This window comes from Tinamus guttatus, unplaced genomic scaffold (genome assembly GCF_059628265.1).
Source record: "Tinamus guttatus ecotype Peru unplaced genomic scaffold, ASM5962826v1 Tinamus_guttatus_pri_ptg000459l, whole genome shotgun sequence".
NCBI lineage: Eukaryota > Metazoa > Chordata > Aves > Tinamiformes > Tinamidae > Tinamus > Tinamus guttatus.
The window spans coordinates 5537841-5558943 of NW_028288993.1; the positions used below are offsets into that span (position 1 = coordinate 5537841).

Here is a 21103-nt window from a genome sequence, read left to right on the forward strand (position 1 = left end):
TCAATGTGGTTCTTATTTCATTTATAGGCACCAAACCTTAAGCTTTAGTGTTCCAGGAAACAACCTGTTAGTTGATACATGTTGTTCTTCTGTTCTTAAGGTTGTTTGGTGTCAATAGCTCTGATTCCTTGCCCTGCTTTGGGAGAACTTGAAAGCCAGTTTAGATGAGGTAAAATATGAATTGTTTTTTCTTTGAGCATGGGAAAACCCCCGATGTTTTCTTTGCTGTTATAATTCTCATTGTTTTTCATTCAGGACAACACTGTTGGTATTGTCCTAGAAATGGAAAAGCTGATCAGAAAACTGGCTTGTGAACTAACTGACCAACAAAAATGGCTTGGGGACAGCCAAAACTTGAGTATAGTGAATCTGGCACATGGGCTGTCTGGCTGCCTTAAACCTTGAATTTTACTTGCTCTTTAAAAAGCATAGATACCTAATGGTCTAAACATCATTTTTTGACTTGTTTTGATGATTATGATTTTTAGCCTGCCTGGGCAGTGTATGTATTAGCAAGTAATGCACGTAGGAGGTTAGGGCCCAATTCTGGAGTGAAACTGCACAAGGACTCTAGTTACTGAGATTGGTCTCTGATGGTTGATGGTTTCTAGACGAAGCTCTTATCAGTATGAATTGTATTTGACATCTGTAATTTTGAAATCTCTAGATATAATAATTTGAGCTTGCTATTAGGCCTTTTAAAATGTCCTTAACATTAATTTTAACTTCTTAAGTCTTGAGCATGTTCTAGTCTCCAGGATTTTTGTCCTTCTTGTTGGCAAGAGAATAGCTCAATTTCTATTTTAATGACAAAAGTATATTAATTGGGGCTGCTTTCATGTCCGGCTACTGACATAGTGGTGTGAAGGTTGAGAGTAAGTAAGGAAGAGAGGAATAATTAGAAGAGGAATTATGTAAGTAGATTCTTAGGGCAGAAAACCCTTACTTAGTGCAAATAAGGCTTTTAGACCCCAGGGAAATTATTTGCATGGTAGATTTTAGCCCCCCAGGAAACTAAGAATGAGCTGTGCTCTCTAAAATCCATCTGAATTGAGATCTTTATATAGGGCAAAGTAGGGAACTACAGATCTGTGTGGAGCATGGGCAAATCCTATGGGCATCCTGCAGTGTCAAGGAGCCATGGGGAAGAGCCATCCCCTGTCTCCTTCCACGGGGCGATTGAGGTGAGAATCCACCTACTGAATGCAGAAAACTGGAACTGCCAGACTGCTTTTAAATTTTAATTTCTGCATTTAAAACAAAGCAGAGCTATATCAAAAACAACCAAGCCATTTCCACTAGGATAGCATGATTTTCAAAGCGGGTTATTTTGAACTGGCAAATTGAAAATGTTCGGGGTTTTGGCTTGGGGTTTTGCTGTTTTGTTTTAGGTTAAATCATGGGGCCGTAGCTTGCAGTCAGTGATCCTGTCCTGACAGGGTTGTGCCCAGCCATTCCTGAGTCTTTCTCGGTGGGTTTAGTTGCAAAGCCAGGAGTCGGGTTCTCTCTTGCCTCACAAGATCGCATCATTCCTCGAGGTTGCTCCTCGTGCTGTGTTAGGCAGAGGAGCTTTGGGCAGCTCAGCCTCAGCTTTGCTCTTCCCTGTGCGGTTTTCCTGCCTTTGGCAGGTTTGCACAGGCCTGGCCTGACGGAGAGGCTGAGCAGAATGAAAATCCCACTCGCACCCTGGTGTTTCTGCCGTGTTGCAGTCAAATTCCTATCTTGACGGGGCTCCTTCTTGAGCAGCCACAAGGATTTCTAGTCTTTCTAGGTGGCTGCTGGGGTCTGAGTTGGTTGGATTTGGGGAAGTGAGGGGTTGGCAGTGGCTTCTAGCAGTGCCAGCAATGTCTTTCTGTGACTCCTGACGTCTGGGCCCTCTTCTCCCACAGAGGCAGCCGAGCAAGGGGGTCCTGTGAGCGGCAGGGGCTGCCGAGCGCAGCCGCGGGAGGCAGCGGTGACGGTGGAGGCGATTTGGGGATGCTCCTGACAGCCTGGTGGCAGCAGTGCCCTGGAGCGCTTTGCCTTGGTTACTGGGAGGAAGATGCCATCTGCGTGGAGATGAAGGTCTCGATGACGTTGTGAGTGGATGGCAGGAGCTGGCTGTGGCTGCTGGTGGAGTCGGAGCTCTGGTAGAGCACGAGGCTGCTGGAGGAGGCTGCTGGAGGGGCACGTGCAGGCGTTAGGAGCGAATCCTGCCCGCAGCCCCCTCCTCGTGTGTGCACACGCGTGTATCCAGCGGGCCCCCAATCCCCCGGCCTCGGAGAAAAGTTCCTTCCTGTTTTATGTGCCCCTACATACTGAGGGTAGGTGCAAAGCTCAAAAACACTGTGGGACGTGAGCTCTAGGGAGCTGAGACCGGAGGAGCCTGGCTGGTGCTTCATGTCCTCTCTTAGGGCTGGAATGATCCACCCTGGGTCTGTACATGAAGGAGTCTTGGGTTTTTCAGCTCAGGCTGCCTGCTGGTCTGGCAGTGTGTGGACCCTTTAAGGTTTTCTGCCCTATAAACTCTTAAGAGAGATCCCATTTTCACAATTGTGCCTCTGTCATCTGTATGGATGGCTCCCTGCTCTGGTATGCTTCAAGTCTTTCTATTTTTTCCTACATGCCAGCTTTCCAATCCCCCTGGCAGGAGGCTGGGACTGCTCAGCCCTGATTTTTGGAAGGACGCTGTAGAGCTGGCAGGAGGAGCCTGGGTTAAACACGTGGTTTAAAATAGCAGTGGCTGCTGCTCTTACCTGCAGGGCTCGAGGTGAGGCGAGGGCCGGGCTGCAGGTGCTGGATAGTCGCGTCCTGGTTCTGTAAATGTATCGTCGGTGCCTGCGACACCGGTGTGTGCATCCCCGACTCCGTGTGGGATTCCGAGTCAGACGTGAACGCCTAGAGAAAAGAAAGTCGAGAGGGCTGGTTTCTGCATCCCTTCTTACAGGCACGAGACACAAGTGTAGGGATGAGCGAGTTGGTGCTGTTCCCAGGGAGATGAAGTCCTCCATGGTGATGGAGTGAAGAGCTTGCTCTGATGCCTCAGCGCTGCAGCTGGCACCAGCAAGGTGAAGACACAGGAGGGACGTCCACACGCCCCGAAAACTTGGCGCAGGCCAGGAACTCCCTGCAGCCTGATGCTGTTCGGAGGTGGGGAGCAAAGGCAGGTGCTCAAGGCTGTTACCTGCTTAGTTGGTGTCAGGTTAGTCAGGGCGCTGAGGTTTGCAGTGTCTGTTATCACCATGGTTTGTGGCAGGAGGCCGGTGTGTGTGTACTGGGCCACTTCAGACTTGGGGCCGTAGAGAGCTGTGCATGAAAGAGAACAAGGTCATGTGGATGCTGGAGCTTGGCATGGGAATAGCTGGGTTGAGTTGTTCCACTCGTGTGGCCCTGCTGTCTGTCCCCAGAACAGGGCAGGTGGAAGGTCTGCGAGGTGCATGAAAGAGATAAAGAACTTCATAATTAGGACAAAAATAACGAGGGGAAAGGGGAGTGCTGTAAGCCTGGGGACCCAGTGAATGCTCCGTAGCGGCGCTGGTTTGGGCTGAGCAAACGCCTTCCTGCTCTTACCGTGAGGGTTCTGTATCTGGGCCATGGTGGCCATGAAGGGGCTCTGGTTGATGTGGCTCTGCACCTGCTGCATGAGGGGCTGCTGGTAGGACGGGTGCAGCTGCTGGGAAAACTGGACGGGCTGCAGGGTGGTGAGGCTGCTCCCCATGCTGTTTATCACCGGCACACTCTGGGGCTGCGTCGAGGCCAGGCCTGAAACCCAAAGTGACAACGCTGAGACCTTTTTTCTTGGCCCTCTTTACCTTTTTGCAGGCAGGTCTTTAGCAGGGTGAGCTCAGATGCAGCTTTTCGGGAGCTTCTGTTGCGTTCTCTGTGAATGTGAAAATGAAGCAGGAGAGTATAAAACACACAGTGCAAACAGGGCCCGTGGAAGCACCTGTCTGCCAGCGTGTTGCTGTGGGGCCTCCTGCGCCAGCCCAGACCCCTGCCCTGCAGCGTGCCCATAACCTGGAGCGAGGCTGCCACAGGGAACCTTGCACACAAGGAAAACCGCCTTTCCTTTCAGTGTACGATTCATCTTTTTATTCCTTTTTTGAATGAATTTGTTGGCAACAGAGAACTCTTGGAACAGACTTGGAGCTTGTTTTGTTTAGGCTGATGAATTAGAGAATTTGGGCCAGTGAGAAAGAGGTGGGAGGCTTCATGCATTGCTTCTGCAGGCCCACAGCCACCCAGGCACTATTGCTGTAAGTCAGTGAGTCTGCACAGTGCTGAGACACTGTTAACACTGTGTGGAAACTTCCAGCTTTTGTTGTTTTGTACAGAATTAGTATCCACATTGTAACAATTCTGGGTGTAAATGAGGAAATGGAAATAGTTCACAGCTGTCGCCGTGGAACAAAATGGGACCTCTTTCTTCCTGTGAAGAGAGTGTAGGAAGAGTGTAGTTTTGTTCTCTCTTATCAAGTGAGATGCACTTTGGTGGCAGAACAGTCCAGTGCAGAAAACAGGAGCAGCTGAATGAGCGACTCACCTATGACCAGCGTGGAGGCGCCCGTGTTGGTGAAGGCTGGTGCGAGGGAGGAGGTCTCGCCGGCGCCGATGGCCATCACGCCGGGCAGCGATGCCATGATGAGGTTCTGCGTCTGCTGGCTCAGCGCGTGGGGGCTCTGCTCCAGGCCGTGCAGGGCCGTCAGGGTGCTCACGGGAGGCAGCGTTCCCCCGGGAGCCGAGATCTGCGGGGAGCGAGGCCTGAGATGGTGCCGTCCCTCTGGGGCAGCTCCCGCAGCCCCCATAAACCTGCTCCTCCTCCTCCCCCTGTTGCCTGCCCTGGCCCCTTGCTGCTTAGCAGGATGTTGCCTTTGCTTCTAGGCAGTGTCTGGTTTTCACACTCATCAGTTACCTGGTAAAGGTCAGCTGTAGAAAAATTAAGAATAACTTTCACTGTCTTTTAATTCCTCACATCCAAGAGCTCCAAAGGGCTGTACGGATGGGAATGAGGTTGCTGTGTTTCCCTGTGGGGAAGGCTGATCCTCTGTTAATTACACAAGGTTAGTGCTGCAGTTCAGCACAATCCAGGAGCTCTTCCTTTCTCGTTCACTTTTGCTCTGAGAAATGCTGCGATTTTCCTTCCTCTCAAAAAGAGTCTTTTTGGGGCCAGTGGATTTCAGACTGAGATATTAAAGGAGCTGCTGAAATGTTTTCTTTGTTGCCCCTGCCATAGGTCCTTCACCCCGTGCTGACCGGCAGCTGCCCACTCCCCAAAAAGCAGTGGATCAGCTGGATAGAGCAGGACTGCCCTAGACTTGGCTGCCTGGCTGGCTCAGCCTGAATCACTGAGAAATAACTTGACTGTTTCCTCAGCCTCTGAAATGAGCTCATTTTGAGTTTTCGAGTGTACAAAGCCCTTTAAAGACTCATAGTTTAAAAAAAAAAAAAAAAAACAGATAGCTGGTAGAGAAAATTCAGGGCTTTCTATTAAACCTTTTTTTCTCCCTAAAGGCAAAAAGCCGTAGGAATTTTTAGTAAGAGAAAGCTGCAACAGGCGGCTTAACCACAATTTTAGAAGACTAACAGAAGGTTTTTCAGTGCCTTGTGAAATACTGCTTTTCTTCAGAGGGAGACCAGAAAATCAACAAAACAAGTGGGCAACAGTAGAGATTTAAGTCGTACCCATTCACAGTGAACTCAACTTTGCCTCAGGCCACTGTGCACTAATGCAAATGGATGATAACCCTGCAAGCAAGGGAGAGGGTGCAGAGCAGAAGTGGTGTCCCATCATTAGAAGTGAAGCCCTAGGACAGTGTGGGAAGAGGTTTATTTAGGAGAAACTCAAAATAAACTTAAAAGTCTTTGAAAAAGTAGGTGGCTACAACAAAGGTATCCAGACATGTCCCCTGGTAGCTGATTGCAGGCTTTGGGGCTTAATTTTATATATAGGATAGATATAAGTAACCAGTTTCTATCTGTTGATCCCACTGGAGTCTGATTGACTATCTTGAGATGCATAGAGATGCTGGAGATGAAGAGTATCTCACTGGGGAGGGAGAGAGGAAAAAAGCCTCCTAGGAGGAAGGAAATAATGTCATCTTAAGCTCTGTTTTCTCAGAATGGAGTGTTTTTGTTAGTCTTGAGGATGTGGCTGTAGGCCTTGTTTTTATGCTGTAACAGTCACCCTCACCAGGAGCGTGGAAAGCACAGGTATCCCAAGACTGCTCCTATTATATGGTCAGTGTGAAGCTGACCATGTCATATTGCTGCACAAAGGTTATTTTTAAGAGTATCCTAGGAAATGCCATTTGAGTGGTGCATACTGTGACCCTGGGCAGAGGATGTGACATCCTGTAGTCACCAGTACCTCTGTATATATACCATATACATGAGTATATACCACTCACCAGCTTTGTGTCTGTGCTCAGGAGGTTCTGGCTGGGCTCCAGCCCGGGGGGAGAAACCTGGTGCAGGATGGTTTGGGTGGTCACCATGGAGCTGTTCCCATGGGGGTTGCTGCTGGAGGACTCTGCCTCGGTGGCTGGTTGCTGGTTGTACCTCACTCCTGAGTTTTAACAGGGTGGAAATGGTTGTTAGAAATGAAACAGAGTTGTATCAGCAAGTGCTTAACTTGTTTTCCTTTGCAGTTGCTTGTCTTTGCTCGGAACAAAGAGACCGTGGGTGGCAGAGGAACCCGGAGAACGGGTGTTCTCATCACCATGCCCTAGGCTTCCTCTAACTTGGCCAAGCTGCTTCCTCAAGTACTGACATCCAGGTAGGCTTGGGTAGGAGGGAGCTGGGTTGGCCAGGAGCCTCCCTGGGTGCAGGTGTAGAGAGGAGCGAGCGTTGGGAAGAGCATCTTTTACCCAGCACGACACCAATTGCCAGCCCTGGCCTAGGGGACTGGCAGAGCTCTTGCTCCTGGGTGGGAGAGCCCTCTCTTGGAGCCTGGAAATTCAGTCGTGGAGTCCATGGCTGATGCGAGGCACTGGGAAGCGCGGCGGAGACGCACGCGTCAAGGGCTATAGAAGCAACTTGTGGTGGCAGCCCCGCAGGTGACCCCCTGGAAAGGGGTTGCTCCCTGCCAGCTGTGAGGGAGGAGCTGGTGCTGGTGCAAGTGAGACTTGGCTGGAAGTTTTGTTGCTGAACTGTCTGTTACCTGGCTCCTGTCCTCACCCAGAGACATGGTCTTTGTCCCCCATTTTCTTCCCCTGGATCAAACTGGTCTTTCCTGCAGATCCACCTCCTGGAGGGGTGGGCTAGGCAGGCACTTTTGACTTCTGAGCTTAGGCAAGTTTTGTTTTGTTTCCTCCACATCCCTCCCCCCCACAGTTGTTTCTTACCGTGGACTTTGCTGGGTGACAGAGCAGATGGTGGCTGGAGGGAGGAGGAGCTGTGAGGAGTTAGCGGAGCTGCAGGGGTGGCCTGGGGCCCGCTGAAGGTGTCCATGGCCAGCTTGTGCCGGAAAGCCTCCTCCTTCCTGCGGTTGGCAAACCAGTTGTAAACCCTCACCTCAGTCACCAGGTTTGAGCCCAGCCCCTGGGCCTGGGACGGGGAGACGCCTCTCTGGATGCACTCGGCTCTGTGGGGGAAAACACGGAAAGAGTCGGAGCTGCGTTCCGAGGTGCGGAGTTACGCGGGCGTCCCGAGGTGTCTGCGGCCCCAAAGAGCAGCACGGGCGCTTGGGGGTCCTTTGTGGACAGTGAGCGCTCAGTTGCGCGTGACCCCTCGGACTGGCTGGTGGCAGCAGTGACACCCTCTGTGCCATCGGCTGGCCCTGCGCCGGTGCTAGCGACCAGCAGGGACACAGGGACCTTGCTCGGCCCTTCTGCCCCAGCCAGGCACCCCGTGTCACCTGTTGCACTCCTCCACCAGCGCCTCCCGCTCTTCCTTGCTGGGGTTTTTCTGTCTCTCATAGGCTTGGAACAGGATCTGCTGTGAGGCCGGACCCCACTTAAAGCGGTTTCTTCTCCCCTTCTTGGTGGGCAGGTCATCTCCCATGGGCTCCTCTGTCAAGATACCCTGGCCAGCGTGTGTGAATTCTGAGGGCACAAAGGGAAAAGAGGATTTGCTGATTGGAAGGATTTCCAGGAGAGCAGACACAGCCAGAGGAGTCCTGCTTTCCAGAGTCACCCAGAGGCCAAGGCTCTCATTTTAGTTGCAACCCATGAACGCAAAACTAAGACAGACAGATTGCTGCCAAACTCATAAACGTGGCCTGTGCTGCAGGGACAGGCTCCCCCAAAACGCAGGGGCTCTGAGCACGTGAGGTACCAGCCCACAGGGCACGACTGGGGAAGCATCTTCCTGCGTGCAGTCTGGTTCATCTGCGCTGGATACTGGCCGAGACTTTCCTGAGCATCCTGCTATGGATGGCTCTTTTTTCCTATCTGGGAATGGGGAGCAGGGCAGGGAGGAGGCGTTTACGGAGGTAGAGACAGGAGAACCGTCGCTGCTGTACTTACGCTGGGCCACCTCTCGCTGCTTGCGGACGTACCAGGTGTAGAGGGCTGCCCTTTTCTGGGTCTTCATGGGAGTGCCCTTGTTGAGGTGTTGCGAGAGGTGAGACTGGTTCAGCCCCGTGGTGTCCACCACCTCGCGCTGGGGGATGTTGTGCTGCTGGAGGTAGGATTTCACCATCTTTGCTACCCGCCACGGATCCTCTCTGAAAGGAGCAGAAAACACTTCTCAGGAAGGAGAGGTCTCATGGTGCATCCAGAGGAGCATCCTGCACATCGGGGTCTCTCGTTGCCCCAGGTGAGGTGAGAGGGGCAGACAAGCTGCTCTGGGAAGCTCTTCCTCGCTGTGATACCTTGTGCAGCCTGGCCCCGCAGTGTCAGAAATGAGGTGGGAAAGCTGGAGCACCAGCTTCCTCTAAGCTGCTTTTTGCAGGTACTCAGCTTCCCTTAGGAGAAGGGGATGCTCCACTTATCATGGGAATTTCCTAACGCATCACCACAGTCTTTGCCACCTTCGTGTTTTTTTATGCAAGATTTTGCCTCATTTTATCTAGGCGGTTGTAAGTCACAAGTGCTGATGTGAGTAAGAAACAGATCTTTCTATGGGAAAGCAATGCAAGTGTAAAGCATTTTTGTGGCTAGCAAGAAATGTTATGAGGAGGGCAGTGATGTCCCATTTTCATGTTCATTAGGATGTTTTATGAGTGCAGCTCCTCTCCTTTCCTCTCTCTGCCACCCAGTACCCCTTTTCTCTCCCTCCAGCCTTCTTTAAGGCCTGGATGCTCAGGTAGGTGTTCTTCATTTTCTTAGGATAAATTCGCTGTGATTCTGGACAGCCTCATGCCCTGATTCTGGTTAAGGTTGGGTTATCCTGCAATGACCGAGAAAACGACAACAGGCTTTCATCATACATGATATCTAAGCATATACCAAGGCATCCAGGATCACGTCCTTGTACATCTGCTGTGTGTTACTCCTACCATCTGCTGAGTTACATCCAGATCTACTCGAACATCTAAACACAGTGGGAAGCAACAGGCAAAATATTTTCTTCTGATTGGCGCTCTCCTTCCAGGTAATAACCCAGGGAGTAGCCCTGTCTGACACCTCCTCACCTAATATCTTCATAATGAATGTGGATCTCTGCCTGTTAAGATCTGATGATTAGAATATCTATGCAGGATTCCATGCAGGATATGACTTTATGACCATGGTTTCTTTGCTGTGTATGTTGATTTTGCCCAAGCTTAAAATCATAGTAAAATTAAGAAGGTGTGAAACAAGGCCATCTAGAACCAACCGTTTCAGGTGCTTCTCTCCTGAAAAGCCCCTGGCTTCTGCTCTGTTTTGACAAATAGCATCCTCTCTTGCTTTGTATGTGAAGTGTCTGGAACAGAGGGAGTGGAAATGGTCTGTGTGCCATAGAAACACCCTGATGTCATTTCCAACTCCAGTATCAAAGGAACAAAGTGTGTGTGTGTGTGTGTGGGGGGGGGGTGTTTAAAAAAAAAAAAAAAAAAAAAGGATTATGGAAAAACTAATGCGGGAACACCCAGGTCTGAGCAACAGGCCCCAACGGTGCTGCTGGCTGCTGTGTTGACTTGGTAGGTTGCCAGAGACTGCAAAGTGATAAGGAGAACAAAGTCCACCTCTGTTCTCTCAGTGCAAACAGCCTTATCTCTGCTCCCTCGCAGCCTCTCTCGCTGTGACTGGCCAGTCCAAGGAGCAAGCTCTGCTGCAGTTAAAGTGTGACAGGAGCGCTGTCAGTTACAGCTTCCTGAAAGATCTCTTTTCTTAAAATAAGACCATTCATTCCTCTTATGATGGGTCTGTTCCAGAGGCCTCAGTCTCGTAGCTCCTTCCCTTAACTGTCTATGCCTTTCAAAAGCCTCAGTGGGGGCTGAGCTCAAGGAAGCCTTTCCTTCCTCTGTGCTTTTTTTCCCTTACTGCCCAAGGCGAGGAGAAACCTCCTCCCTTTGTACCTGTGATACAGAGCCAGCACGTGTGCCCAGTCCGTTACGCAAATCCCTGTATGGAGACAGAGCTCAAATGTATAACCTCTGGTCTAAGATGTGAGCTGTGGCTCAGGGAGGAAGGGGGCTGCGTTATCACTGATGAAGACCTCAGTTACATGATGCTTTCCTTCCTGCACCCCAATCATGAGTCAGTTCTGTCTCTCTTGTCAAGATCCCCAGTTTGTGGTAAGAATAAAACAGGCAGCGTCTATGAGCTCGGTTCCCTCCTAGTGGTTCAAAGCCCTGGGGTTTTTCCTGGTTTTGAAGCAAACCAAAGGGATAGTTTTCTGAGGTATAACAGTGCAGAGCATCTTAGTACAGTGCAACTGTAGGAGAGTTGTATGAAATCCGGACTGCCTGTGTGAGCTTCCAAGGCCTGGGCTCCATTGCAGCAGTTCCTCTTGGCCGCAGGCTACATCACAGAGAGGGTGATGGCAGTTGGTCAGCTGAGCCCTCACATGAGTCATTGCCCAAATCTGCAGTTCCACCTGCAAAGCCTTTGCCATTTTTTTTTTTTGGCCTTTGCCAAAATATGCTTTTGCCAAAATTTGCCTTTGCCAAAACACAGTTAAGATGAAACCTCCACTCTGCTGAAGTTGGTGGCAAAACTGTCACTGACTGTCAGAGAGTAGGATTTCATCCCAAGTTGAGCCTGGCCTTCCTGGTTGTAACTGTGGTAAAACCTCAGTTTGAGCCAGGACTGTGGAAATGGGTCTGCCTTCACACTCTCCTCTTCCATCTTCAGACCTAGTTTTTTTTGCTTTTAACTTCCCTTTCTCCTCAGATACAAACTGTCTCCACATTCCTGTCTTGTTCTCTAAGGTCTAATATCACTCTCTAGATTCTTCTCCTCACAGAGTCCTTACTCCTTCCTAGGTCTTGCTCTCCTGATGTCTGCTGCTTCTTGCCCTCTGAGCGTAGCCCCTCTCCCTGGCTCTGCTCAACCCACAGGGGCCTGGGTCCTCTTTACCTTCCAGCTTCCCATTTTCTTAGTCCTGAGGTCACTTTTTAAGGGCGTTTTCACCTCCCTTTTGTTACCTGAACAATAAGTAACCCAGGTAGTTAGTTATAAACTCAAAGGGAACAAGAGGCTGGTTGATAATTTATAGCAACATCTCAAATTTAAATGGAAAGTAAATATCAAGTTGTTAGCATTAAAGAAAACCCATTCCAGAGAGCTGGGGATGTAACATTCGGGGTACCTTCTCCCTCCTTCACTCTTCCTGGCTTTTATTTCTCTTTCTTTTTCCTTTGTTCCTTTCTTTCACTCCTCTTCCTCACTCCCTCTGTCTTTCCTTTCCTCCTTAGCCCCTTTTCCCAGGCAAGAGGAGCCCTCGTTTCTCTGAGGTAGATTGCGAAGCGCTGCTTTGGACCAGACCTTGGTTACACAGAGGTATGAGGTGCTCAGGACCATCCTCTGGGCCTTTCCTCCGGAGCCGCCACACGACTCCCGCTGGCGCCAGAGCGGAGGCCAGGCCCGGGCCGGGCGCGGGGCAGGTAAGGACCATCCTGCCGGGTTCTTGGCGGTTCAGCTCGGCCTGCTCTGCTGGGTTTATATGTGGGAATGGAAGGGGTGTGGCAGCTCCATCTCCAGATTCCTCGGCTAGAGCCCTTCCAAGACACCGCTGACATGGGGAAGAGACTGGACCCGTATCGTTACGGCTGTGTTTTTCTTTCTTCCTTCTGGAAACCAGGCTTTTATCCCTGCCTCCAGGGGAAATCTGTTGCTTATCTCAATTTCTCTCTTTCCTAGTGGAATTTCACCCCTTGCCCTGCAGGTGAGTTGTTGCTGTAGCTTTCTGTTTGCTGTGCCTCCAGTAGCATGGTCTGCCCATAACACCTGGGCTGGCTCTATTCTGCCTCTTTACTCCAGGGAATATCTGGGAATTGCTCCACACACCTCCATTTGACTAGTCAGTCTGTTCTTTAGCATAGCCACTGTTCATTTTCGTTGTGGAGCGATCTGGAGACAACATTATTCTTCGATTTGCAGATCTATGGAAGATCAGGGGGTCCTATTTAGGCACCCGATAAAACAGAATGTAAATTCATCACTAGAGAAACCTTTCTCTGAGCTACCTTTATGGATCCTGTCACTAAAGGGGCAAATGCAGTAAGTGCCTACAGGGGCACTCAGCAGTGTGTGTGCGCACTGCTTGCCCGCATCCTGGTTCACCCAGCATTGCTTAATGGTTCCCAAACTGTGGTTTTCTCTTTAGTGGTCCTGTGAGGGCAGATTTGGTCGCTTACTGCTGCCATTTTTATGTTTTAGGCTCCTGGAAAACCCAGCAACAGACACCTTTTCTGATACTCCTTTGCTATAGGAGCAGTGGTTGCAGCTACCACAAAGGCTTTCTCACTTAAAACTGCTCACAAGTCAATCACAATAAATGTGGTCTGAATATTAGTACAGAGCTTGGTTTCTGGATTTGAAACCTCCGTGTAGATGCTGAAACGGCTTTGCAAGCATTGATGTTCTGCAGGATCCTTAGGCCTGGGCATCTCCCTCTCTCTCTCTTTATTTATTTATCCTTCCTTCCATGTGTTTCTGGAAGTAATTTCTATTGAAGACTGTTCTCCCCTAACTACAATTATTTGTAACACTATTTTAAGGATATTAACCTTAGGTGGTATTAATAGAAAAGTTTGTGTTCACTATTTCTATTTCCATTTAATAGAAAAGTGTTCTTAAAAAAAAAAAAAAAACCCTAAAGTTCTAGTTGGTAGATACTTCTTATGTATTACTCTGCTGTTGCTGGAGATATTTGAAATTGACTTTCCAGACATACAATTGCTATTTTTGAAATCTTTGACCAGAAATAGGAAAACTGTCAGTGCAGACTTCCTACTCTTGCTATTTCACCTTGAATAGTTTTGGTCTATTACATTCCCCACAAGGACATTTGTAATTTTTGGCTGAAACTGTGTCTTCTGGTGCCTTTTATACTGTCCTGCAGAGCAGAAGTGAACTCTGCTGTATCCTGTGACATGGGGGAGTGAAGGAAGCAAGTCCCCTGAGGCTTTCGAGCTAAGCGTTGCAGCTAAGGCCCAATACAAGGCTTAAGAGATCCTGGCTCTTGTCCAGTCTTAGGGGTCTTTAGGTGAGTCTTAGGGTCTCTCTGTACCTCAGTGGCTGTGAAATGGGAATGCTGGCCATCTCCAATGAGATGGGAGACTGGAAAGCGCAAGGAATACCGCAGGTATGCGAGAGAGGTGGATGTTGTGCTGAGAGTGGGAGGAAGCAGAGGAAACACCGGGACAACCAGAAACTGGGATCACTGCTGGAGTGAGGGCAGTGGGAACAGACCCCTTCTGCCTGCGAGTCCGTCTGGGGTCGCAGCGGATGCCTGTCAGCCCCGTGGCACCTTCCACTGCGGAGTGGGACGGAGCCGGGGGCTCCTCTTCAACCTACACGGCTGCTTTTCTGGAGAGATACCTGATAAACCATCGAAAGTTAATGATCAAAGAGCTTATCAGGGTCTTTTCATCTATAAATTTATAAGACAAAAGAGAAATAATAAAGCCATTGGATAATTAGTAACTAGCCAGGGCCCGCCCGGTGCCACTGGGCTCAAACTACCCCAAGACCTCTACGCAGACTCAGGGAGAAGAGAAGGAATGAGGAGGAAGGGAAAGAAAGGAGTGTGGAAGGGTCTGAGAGGACTGGCCAGGAAGACACCAAAATGGGAGGATTAGCAGCAGAGCCGAAAGCAAGGGGAGAAAGAGCATGTAAAGAGAAGGGCAGGGAGTGAGGGAAGACGAGATGAAAAGATGTAGCAGAGCTAAGAGACAGATTTTGGGGGCCAAAAAGAAGATTGAATTATTGTGAGTGTTTCCCCTCCCAGGTAAGAGCTGATTCAGTGAATTTTCTTCCATTGGGAACTGCAGAGTCAGCAGCTCCCAGTTGCTCTCCTCTTAAATATTTACAGCGAATGCTAATGTCTATCATGCTGTTTATCTAGTTCTGGCCTTTCGTGGTGGGATTTGGTGTTTCTGTCATTGCACTTTGTTAATTCCCTTTGCCTGCAAAGAGGATTGGTCAGAAGGCCTAAAAAACCTCTCTAGCTGGATTTTAGCTTTGGTGAAGGTTTCAAATGCAGGACGTTGCTGCATTTCATGCCTTCAAAGAACCTGTGATTTCAGAGCTTCTCCAAAACAGCGGGACACGGTTCTGCTTCTGCTGGACTGCGTGTAGGACCTGATCCTTGCTTGGACAAACTTCTCAGGGTTGTTTTGGGGACCCCAGTAAGTGTCGAAATGGGAGTCTTGGGTTTATTGGGAGACTCTCTGGTTTAGGGAACTTTTCATGTCTTCTGGTTTAATGCTTGCATGCAAAGACAATTTTGTGTGGCAGTGAAACCTGTCACTCTCCTATATGTGTGCCCTGCCGTTGTGGCAAGCAGCAGAGGTAGGAGCATAGTGAGCTCTTTCTAACCTCTTTATATGTCTTCTCTTTCTGCAAGAAAAATCCCCACTGAAATCAGGAGGATTTAGCGTGTGCATGAAAGACAGGAATAGGCTCTCTTGGTTTGTCCTGGACAAGTGAGATCTACAAGAAGTGGGAGTAGAATAAAAATATTTATCCCCTTAAAAAGAGCAGGAAAAATTAAAACTCTCTATCATAAACTCAAACTACTGTGAGGACATATAACAGAGGAGAGGTTTTTATGAGCTTCTCTTATTTTATATTTTTCCTCCCTTGATGACAGAAATAGCGAATCCTATAAAAACTAACGTTCGGCCGGAGAGACCCCGGTTGCGCCGGCCTCGGAGGGCTCTGCAGCCCGTGGGTGACTGCTCTAAGCTCTTCCAGTGTCTCTGCGGGCTCTGCAGCTCCCCGTACGCGTTGGGAGTGAGACTGGAAGGGAAGTTTGAGCATCTGCAGGGAGTTTGGGGGGCTGCTGGCTCCGGTGCGGGAGAAGCTGGTATGGTGAGTGCAGGTGGGAGGTGGAAGGAGAAAGAGGTTTAGAGAGAGAAGGTGAGAGAGAGAGGAGCAGCAAATCTGTCCTTACTGTAATAGCCTTTCCACCACCGCCTTCTGGTGAGCAGCCTCCTCGGGGCTCAGGTTTTCCAGCTCCTTCATTATCGGTGGGGTGAATTCCTCCCCATCATCGGAGGTTTCCTCTTCCGATAGCCGGGCCTCCCCCAGGCCGTTGGGGAGAGCGGCGACTTCGGGGCAGGCGTCCCCTTTCTCCGCTTGGAGGGCATGGATGGCGCGCTGGCTCTCGCTCTGGAGGACGTAGGGCTCCGCTTCGCTCAGCGCCTTGATCAGGGTCTCCTTGGTCAGCCCCGACTCCAGCAGCGCTCCCAGCAGCTCCACTTGCAGGTGGCTCAGCTTGGACACCATGGTCTTCGCCGCCGGCCGGGCTGGCGGCCGGAGCTGCCTCCCGCGTCTCTACACCATGTTCCTGAGGTAACGCGCCCGACTGCCGGCCGGGTGGGCACAGCGCAGCCTCCCGCCTTTGCGTCCCCACTACCGCCCCCCCCCCCCAAAAAAAAAGGCAAAATACAAAATCAAGCCACTTCAGACCCCCCACGACTGTCCTGAGCCAGTGCTGATAAAGGGACCCTTGGCTATCTGTTTACATTGGAGCAATGTAAATTCTCCAAGGTTCATATTTATCTGTGTGCTTAGCAAGTTGCTGAACTTTGGACTTCAGCACAGCGGCAGCGGTCCACAAAGTGCAGGGGGAGGGGGAGCAGCGAGGAGAGCGAAACGGAGCGGCGAGAGGTCGGCCGGAGAGGGGAGACACGCTACGAAAATGAGGGAATGGGGAAAACGCGCCCCGGTGCTGGCTGGGCAGCACGACCTGTGCCGAGGTTACCAACCCTGGGGTGCGAGGTGGTGCTGCAGCCGAGTCCGACAGCCCGCCTGGGAGCGTTAAGTGACTTTTCCTGCTCCTGGCTTTGGCTTGCTGGGCAAATGCTCCTCACGGCCTCCTCACGGCTCGTCGTGCCGACTGCAGCCCTCGGTGTAGACGCATCTGCTGGGGGGTTCCGCGCCTGCCCTCGTGCTGTGCCCGTGCTTCCAGAGCAGCCCAGGGTGGCGGTTGGCACCCAACGTCCCTGCCCTTGCTGTGGAGAGGGCCCTGGCCCGGCCGGCGCTTCCCATCTAGCATCTCCCTGGGTGCCCTCTTGATGGCAGCTCTGCTCTCTGGTCCTGTTGGGAAACACTCCGCGCGGAGGGACTGAGCTCTGGCAGGTTGGAGCCCTCATCCCTGTGGTCCCACACAGGGAGCTCATAACCACTGCTTTTCGTTTCAGGTGCTGCCTGCACCCCCTCTCCTCGCCCCACAGAAAGTTGAGAAAGTCCAGAGACCCCCCTCTGTTGAAACAGGAACATCAGGTCTGCATGAAAACATTGCATGTAAAAAATCTTTAGTTTCTAAAGACTTTATTGTTTTAGCACACTTAATAAAAAGACTTTAAATATTCATCTTTTTATTTTAGCATTGCTCTACCTCTATTTTGATGCAATTTCTGTGCATTTTACTTTTGCTTGACAATATTCCCCCGTCCAGGTGGCTGGCAACAGTGGTTGCCCACTGCAATGGCAGTGCCCAGCTGTGCTGCGCAGTTGCAGCCTTGTAATTCAAGGGGTTTTTGCACGCAGAGGCAGCAGACTGTGGGCTCACTGCAATATGTGACAGAGGATGTTGCCAGATCATGCTGCTTAGTTCTGCCTCCCTGTGCGCAGTGATTCCTTTTGCCTGCACCAAAAACGATGGAAAATATTAACATTGTTTTTTATTTACAGACTAACATTATTTTTTTATTTGTTAGACTGCCCAGTCTATTTTCTGATCGTATGTACTTGTTGTACGCTTGCAGGAAAACAGAAATCATGAAGTTTAGACAAAAAACAAATATTTGTCAAGAAAAGCTGTAAAGAATGAAAAAAAAAACCCAACAATATCTGTATTCATCATGTGATTTTTGGGAATTCCTCATGCAGGAGAAGCTCCCTCTCTTCTCGGGTGCTGGCCCCAGAGGCCTTCAGCTACAGACACTTTAAAACAGCTTCTCTTGAAACCAATTAAAGGTCATAAACTCAGAAACGAACATCTGCCAGTATGTTAGGACCTAGAGGATGCTCCAACTGGATATCAGGTGAGGAATCCTGAGTTTAATGTGGAAACCTTTCAAATACTGAGGAAGAGGTAAATGTTCTCTGTCACTTTATCCCAAAGCTCTTTTTCCCTTGATCTGTTACCATTGCCCAGTTTAAACTCCAGGAGCCTGGACGATCAGGGAAGAGGTAAACTTGCATTAAAAACATCTACATAGTAATATTTATATTCACTGTAACCTACCAAACCAGATATACCAGCAGAAGATTCAGTGTTCCATAAAGCATTTAGTTCAGGTTCTTCAGTGCACGAAAACCTGTTTTTCTTAGATGTTACAAGTTGCTAAGTATTAGACCAAGCAACAGGGAGGTAGAGAGGAGACTGCTGCTATGGATTAACCAGTAGCCCTGTTTTATATGTGGAATTGAGGATTATGATCTCGGGTTTCTCAGACTATTACAACTGCCATACTGTGCTCCTGAGAGGTAACAAGGATAGCAGTGGCCGGGGGTGGAAGCTGCAAAGCTTTTACTGGCTAGATTATAACTCTAGTAGTAGAGCAAGAACTAAACTGTAGAGTACCATAATCCAAACAATATATTCCTATCACCAACTTGTGCCTCGTGGATTTGCCTTGCAATGGATTGTTTGAAAGGAAGGGGACTTGGTTTTGCTCTGCCTATGTTCACTTTGTATCATTTGGTTTTGCTGATTTTTTTTTAATCTTTTTTTCTTACTTGCCAATACTTTCTAGGGTTTGTCATGTTCCTGAAGTCACCTTGAGTAACATGATGTTGAGAGTCGGAACAGAGAGGCAGATTTTGAAGTATGAAAGCCCTGGGCAATACCTGCCTCCTTATCATGTCAGCCTGCAGTATCTGGTTTTGCAGGCCCTTTTCTCTCCCAAACATGGGTATCATTAAGCATAACAGCATGGTGCTCGAGACCCCTCAAAGTAACAGGACATGAGCAGCTTTACAACAATAAACTGGTAAGCTAAACAGAAAGCTCATGGAAAATGTTTTATTACCAAAATGGATTGGATGCGCATTGGAGAAATACATCTATTAGTATCACGCTTGAAGATTTTGAGCTCTATAGGCTTTTTGTTTTAAGGGCATGCTTAATAAAGATTATTTAAACAAGTTCAACTTCTTTGCATTGTGCTACCTACACTTTAATACATCATCAATGCATTTGATTATAATCCTTTGATTATAATTTTCTTCGCTTCCCTCAAGTTGTAGGCAGCCTGATAGCACCGTGTGACAGGTAGGGTTGCTGGCGTTCCCCAATAGATTTCCAGGCACGGATGTCTTCTCTTCCTCTATTTTATTCCAATTCATTGATAAATAATAGTCTGCCTTGGTAAGCGGTTCCAATGTAACGCCATCTCCCAAGAGCATGTAATAAGGTAGCTGAACTGCAGATTAATTAATGATGAGGACTTCACCATGAAATATAAATGGGTTTATAATAGGAACATTATTCTTATTTTAGACCTATTGGCCCACATTCTGCCTATTGCAGGAGAGTAAAACTGGTTGAATAGTTGCACAACAGAGTAAGGTGAGTGGGACTGCAGGTGGGCTGTAGGCTCCTAAAGCCTGACTCTTGTATTAATGCACTTGTTACATTCCGTGTTTTTCAATTATTGAATTATATCCATCATCAAGTACACACAATGAAAAGGGTAGTTATTTCCCTAGGATAAAGCCAGCCTAATGTCATGATTTCAAGGAGCATGCAGAGAAAGACAAAAAAAAAAAAAAAAAGGGAAGAAAAAAAGCTAAATAATTTTATAATAAAATTGCTAGCAGGGGGAGCCTGTAAAGTTCCATGAATATGGTAATAAAGCTGTCATTGGCAAAAGAAATATTTCAAAGTGGTTCCTTTAATAATTCTTTGCCATTTTATGGTTCTTCCTGCTGAGACTGCCAAATGCTTTATTGGCCCAAATGACATTAACACCATCCCCTCCTTGAAATGTGAGAATTATTGTTATCGTTGTGTTCACCCGTTTCTGTGATTCTCTAACAGAAAGTCTCACAAGTGCCAAAACTGATTATTATTTGTGTCCTGGGAGCTTTGGCCCCAAGTGGTGTGCAAGAGAGCAAAAAATTCCAGATGAGTGTAATTTGTATGATGTTTTCATAGGGTTGGATTTCATCTATTTGTGCAAGCGCTGTGTGTCGCAGCAGGGAAGGACTTGCTTGAATATGTGATTAGAATATTCCTAACACATACACAATTTTGCACTTTCATATAGTAGTCCTTGTTGTATGTGGTTATAATAGCAAGTGCATCTTGACAGAGGAGCAAAGTGTTTGGGGTTGGCAGTGTTTCCCCCATCTCAAGAAAAGAGCGGGCATTAGAGAGATCAGAAGAAAGAGGATGTGGACAAGGTTGTCTTCTGGTTTAGATGCTCACACACCTTCCCCACTTTCTCCTTACTGCTCTTTGCAGGGTGCGGTTGCATTCAGGAGCAAATGTTTCCCTATTTTATCTGCTAAGATGGTATTTGGTAAATGTTGGGGGTCTCCCCAGGGAGCAAGGGCTGTGTTTGGTGTAAGAGCCCCGTGCTGGGTGCAGGGTGAGAAGCAGCGCGTGATCATGCACTCACCTAGTGGGATAAACAATGGGTGGTAACATCTACATTTTAGCAATGTTATCTGCATTCTTTCTGCGTAGGAGCAGGACTCTGTCCTTCACTCATCCGTCTGTCCCTTTTCCATGTATTCCTGGCTCCTGTCTTCAGGGTAGGGATGCGGTTGGAGGGCCGGGGCAGCTCTGGAGCTCGGCTAAGGAAAGTGCTTCCCGATAGGTGGTGGTGAAGAGAGTGGTGTGATGTGCTCTGGTCAGCACACACACTAATTATTTATATCTAGGGGAATCCACCAGGATCTTGCAAGCAGAATAGCCTCATGTAGCTCCGGGCAACCCGGCCGAGCCCAGTCTCTGCTTTCCCCTTTGGCTCATTCCCGTGCTACATGTTCCTGCCAGGCCCACGCAGGGTCAACAGCTCTACCCATCGTGTCCCTTCCCAAAAGATGAACTCCCTCTGTGTGGAACTACTGCAGCTCTCTTTCCATCTCCATTATAAAGGAATGAGGACATGCTTAGCTAAAATGTCATCTCAAGACATTTAAGCTCCTGGGAGGGGAGGACTCTTTGGAGCGGGTGCGTTTATCTGATTCTCCTCCACCACGCTCGCCTCCCTGTGCTCTGGGCGGTTGCTCTGCCACAGGGAGAAAGAAGAAACTTATTTCTGTTTGCTGCTCAAGCTGAAATACCTTGATAGGTCTAGGTAATGCATCAGTCTAGATCAAAGGCACCAGCCAGAGCAGATGCTTTGAAAGGACTTTGTAATGTCAAGATTGCCGCTCAGATTCGCAGGAATGTGCAAGCATATGCTGGGTCTGCAAAGAAGAATGCATTTGTCCTGTGAATTGATCTCACTGCTATCATGTAATGACAGAGCATGCTTGCAAAATCATCATTTATTAGTCTAGTCACAAAGTCTGATATACTGGGAAAAAAAAAAAAAGCTTTAATTGTTCATCAGCTAAAAATCACTTGC

General features: G+C 48.9%; 1 protein-coding gene across 2 annotated transcripts; it reads right to left on the reverse strand.

The window, feature by feature from the left end:
* Positions 1-1994: 1994 nt before the first annotated feature.
* Positions 1995-15919, reverse strand: HNF1A (HNF1 homeobox A). Of its 2 annotated transcripts, XM_010228676.2 has the most exons (10): positions 15466-15919; positions 8445-8644; positions 7835-8021; positions 7323-7561; positions 6387-6544; positions 4523-4724; positions 3550-3741; positions 3164-3285; positions 2736-2877; positions 1995-2155 (listed from the first exon to the last, which is right to left on the reverse strand). In XM_010228676.2, exons 1-10 carry the CDS (start codon positions 15798-15800, stop codon positions 2028-2030), a joined length of 1905 nt encoding a protein of 634 aa, XP_010226978.2. In that variant the 5' UTR covers positions 15801-15919; the 3' UTR covers positions 1995-2027. The 2 variants fall into 2 exon arrangements, with proteins under 2 accessions (XP_010226978.2, XP_088388350.1); XM_088532224.1 differs by lacking the exon at positions 3550-3741.
* Between the last annotated feature and the right edge of the window lie 5184 nt (positions 15920-21103).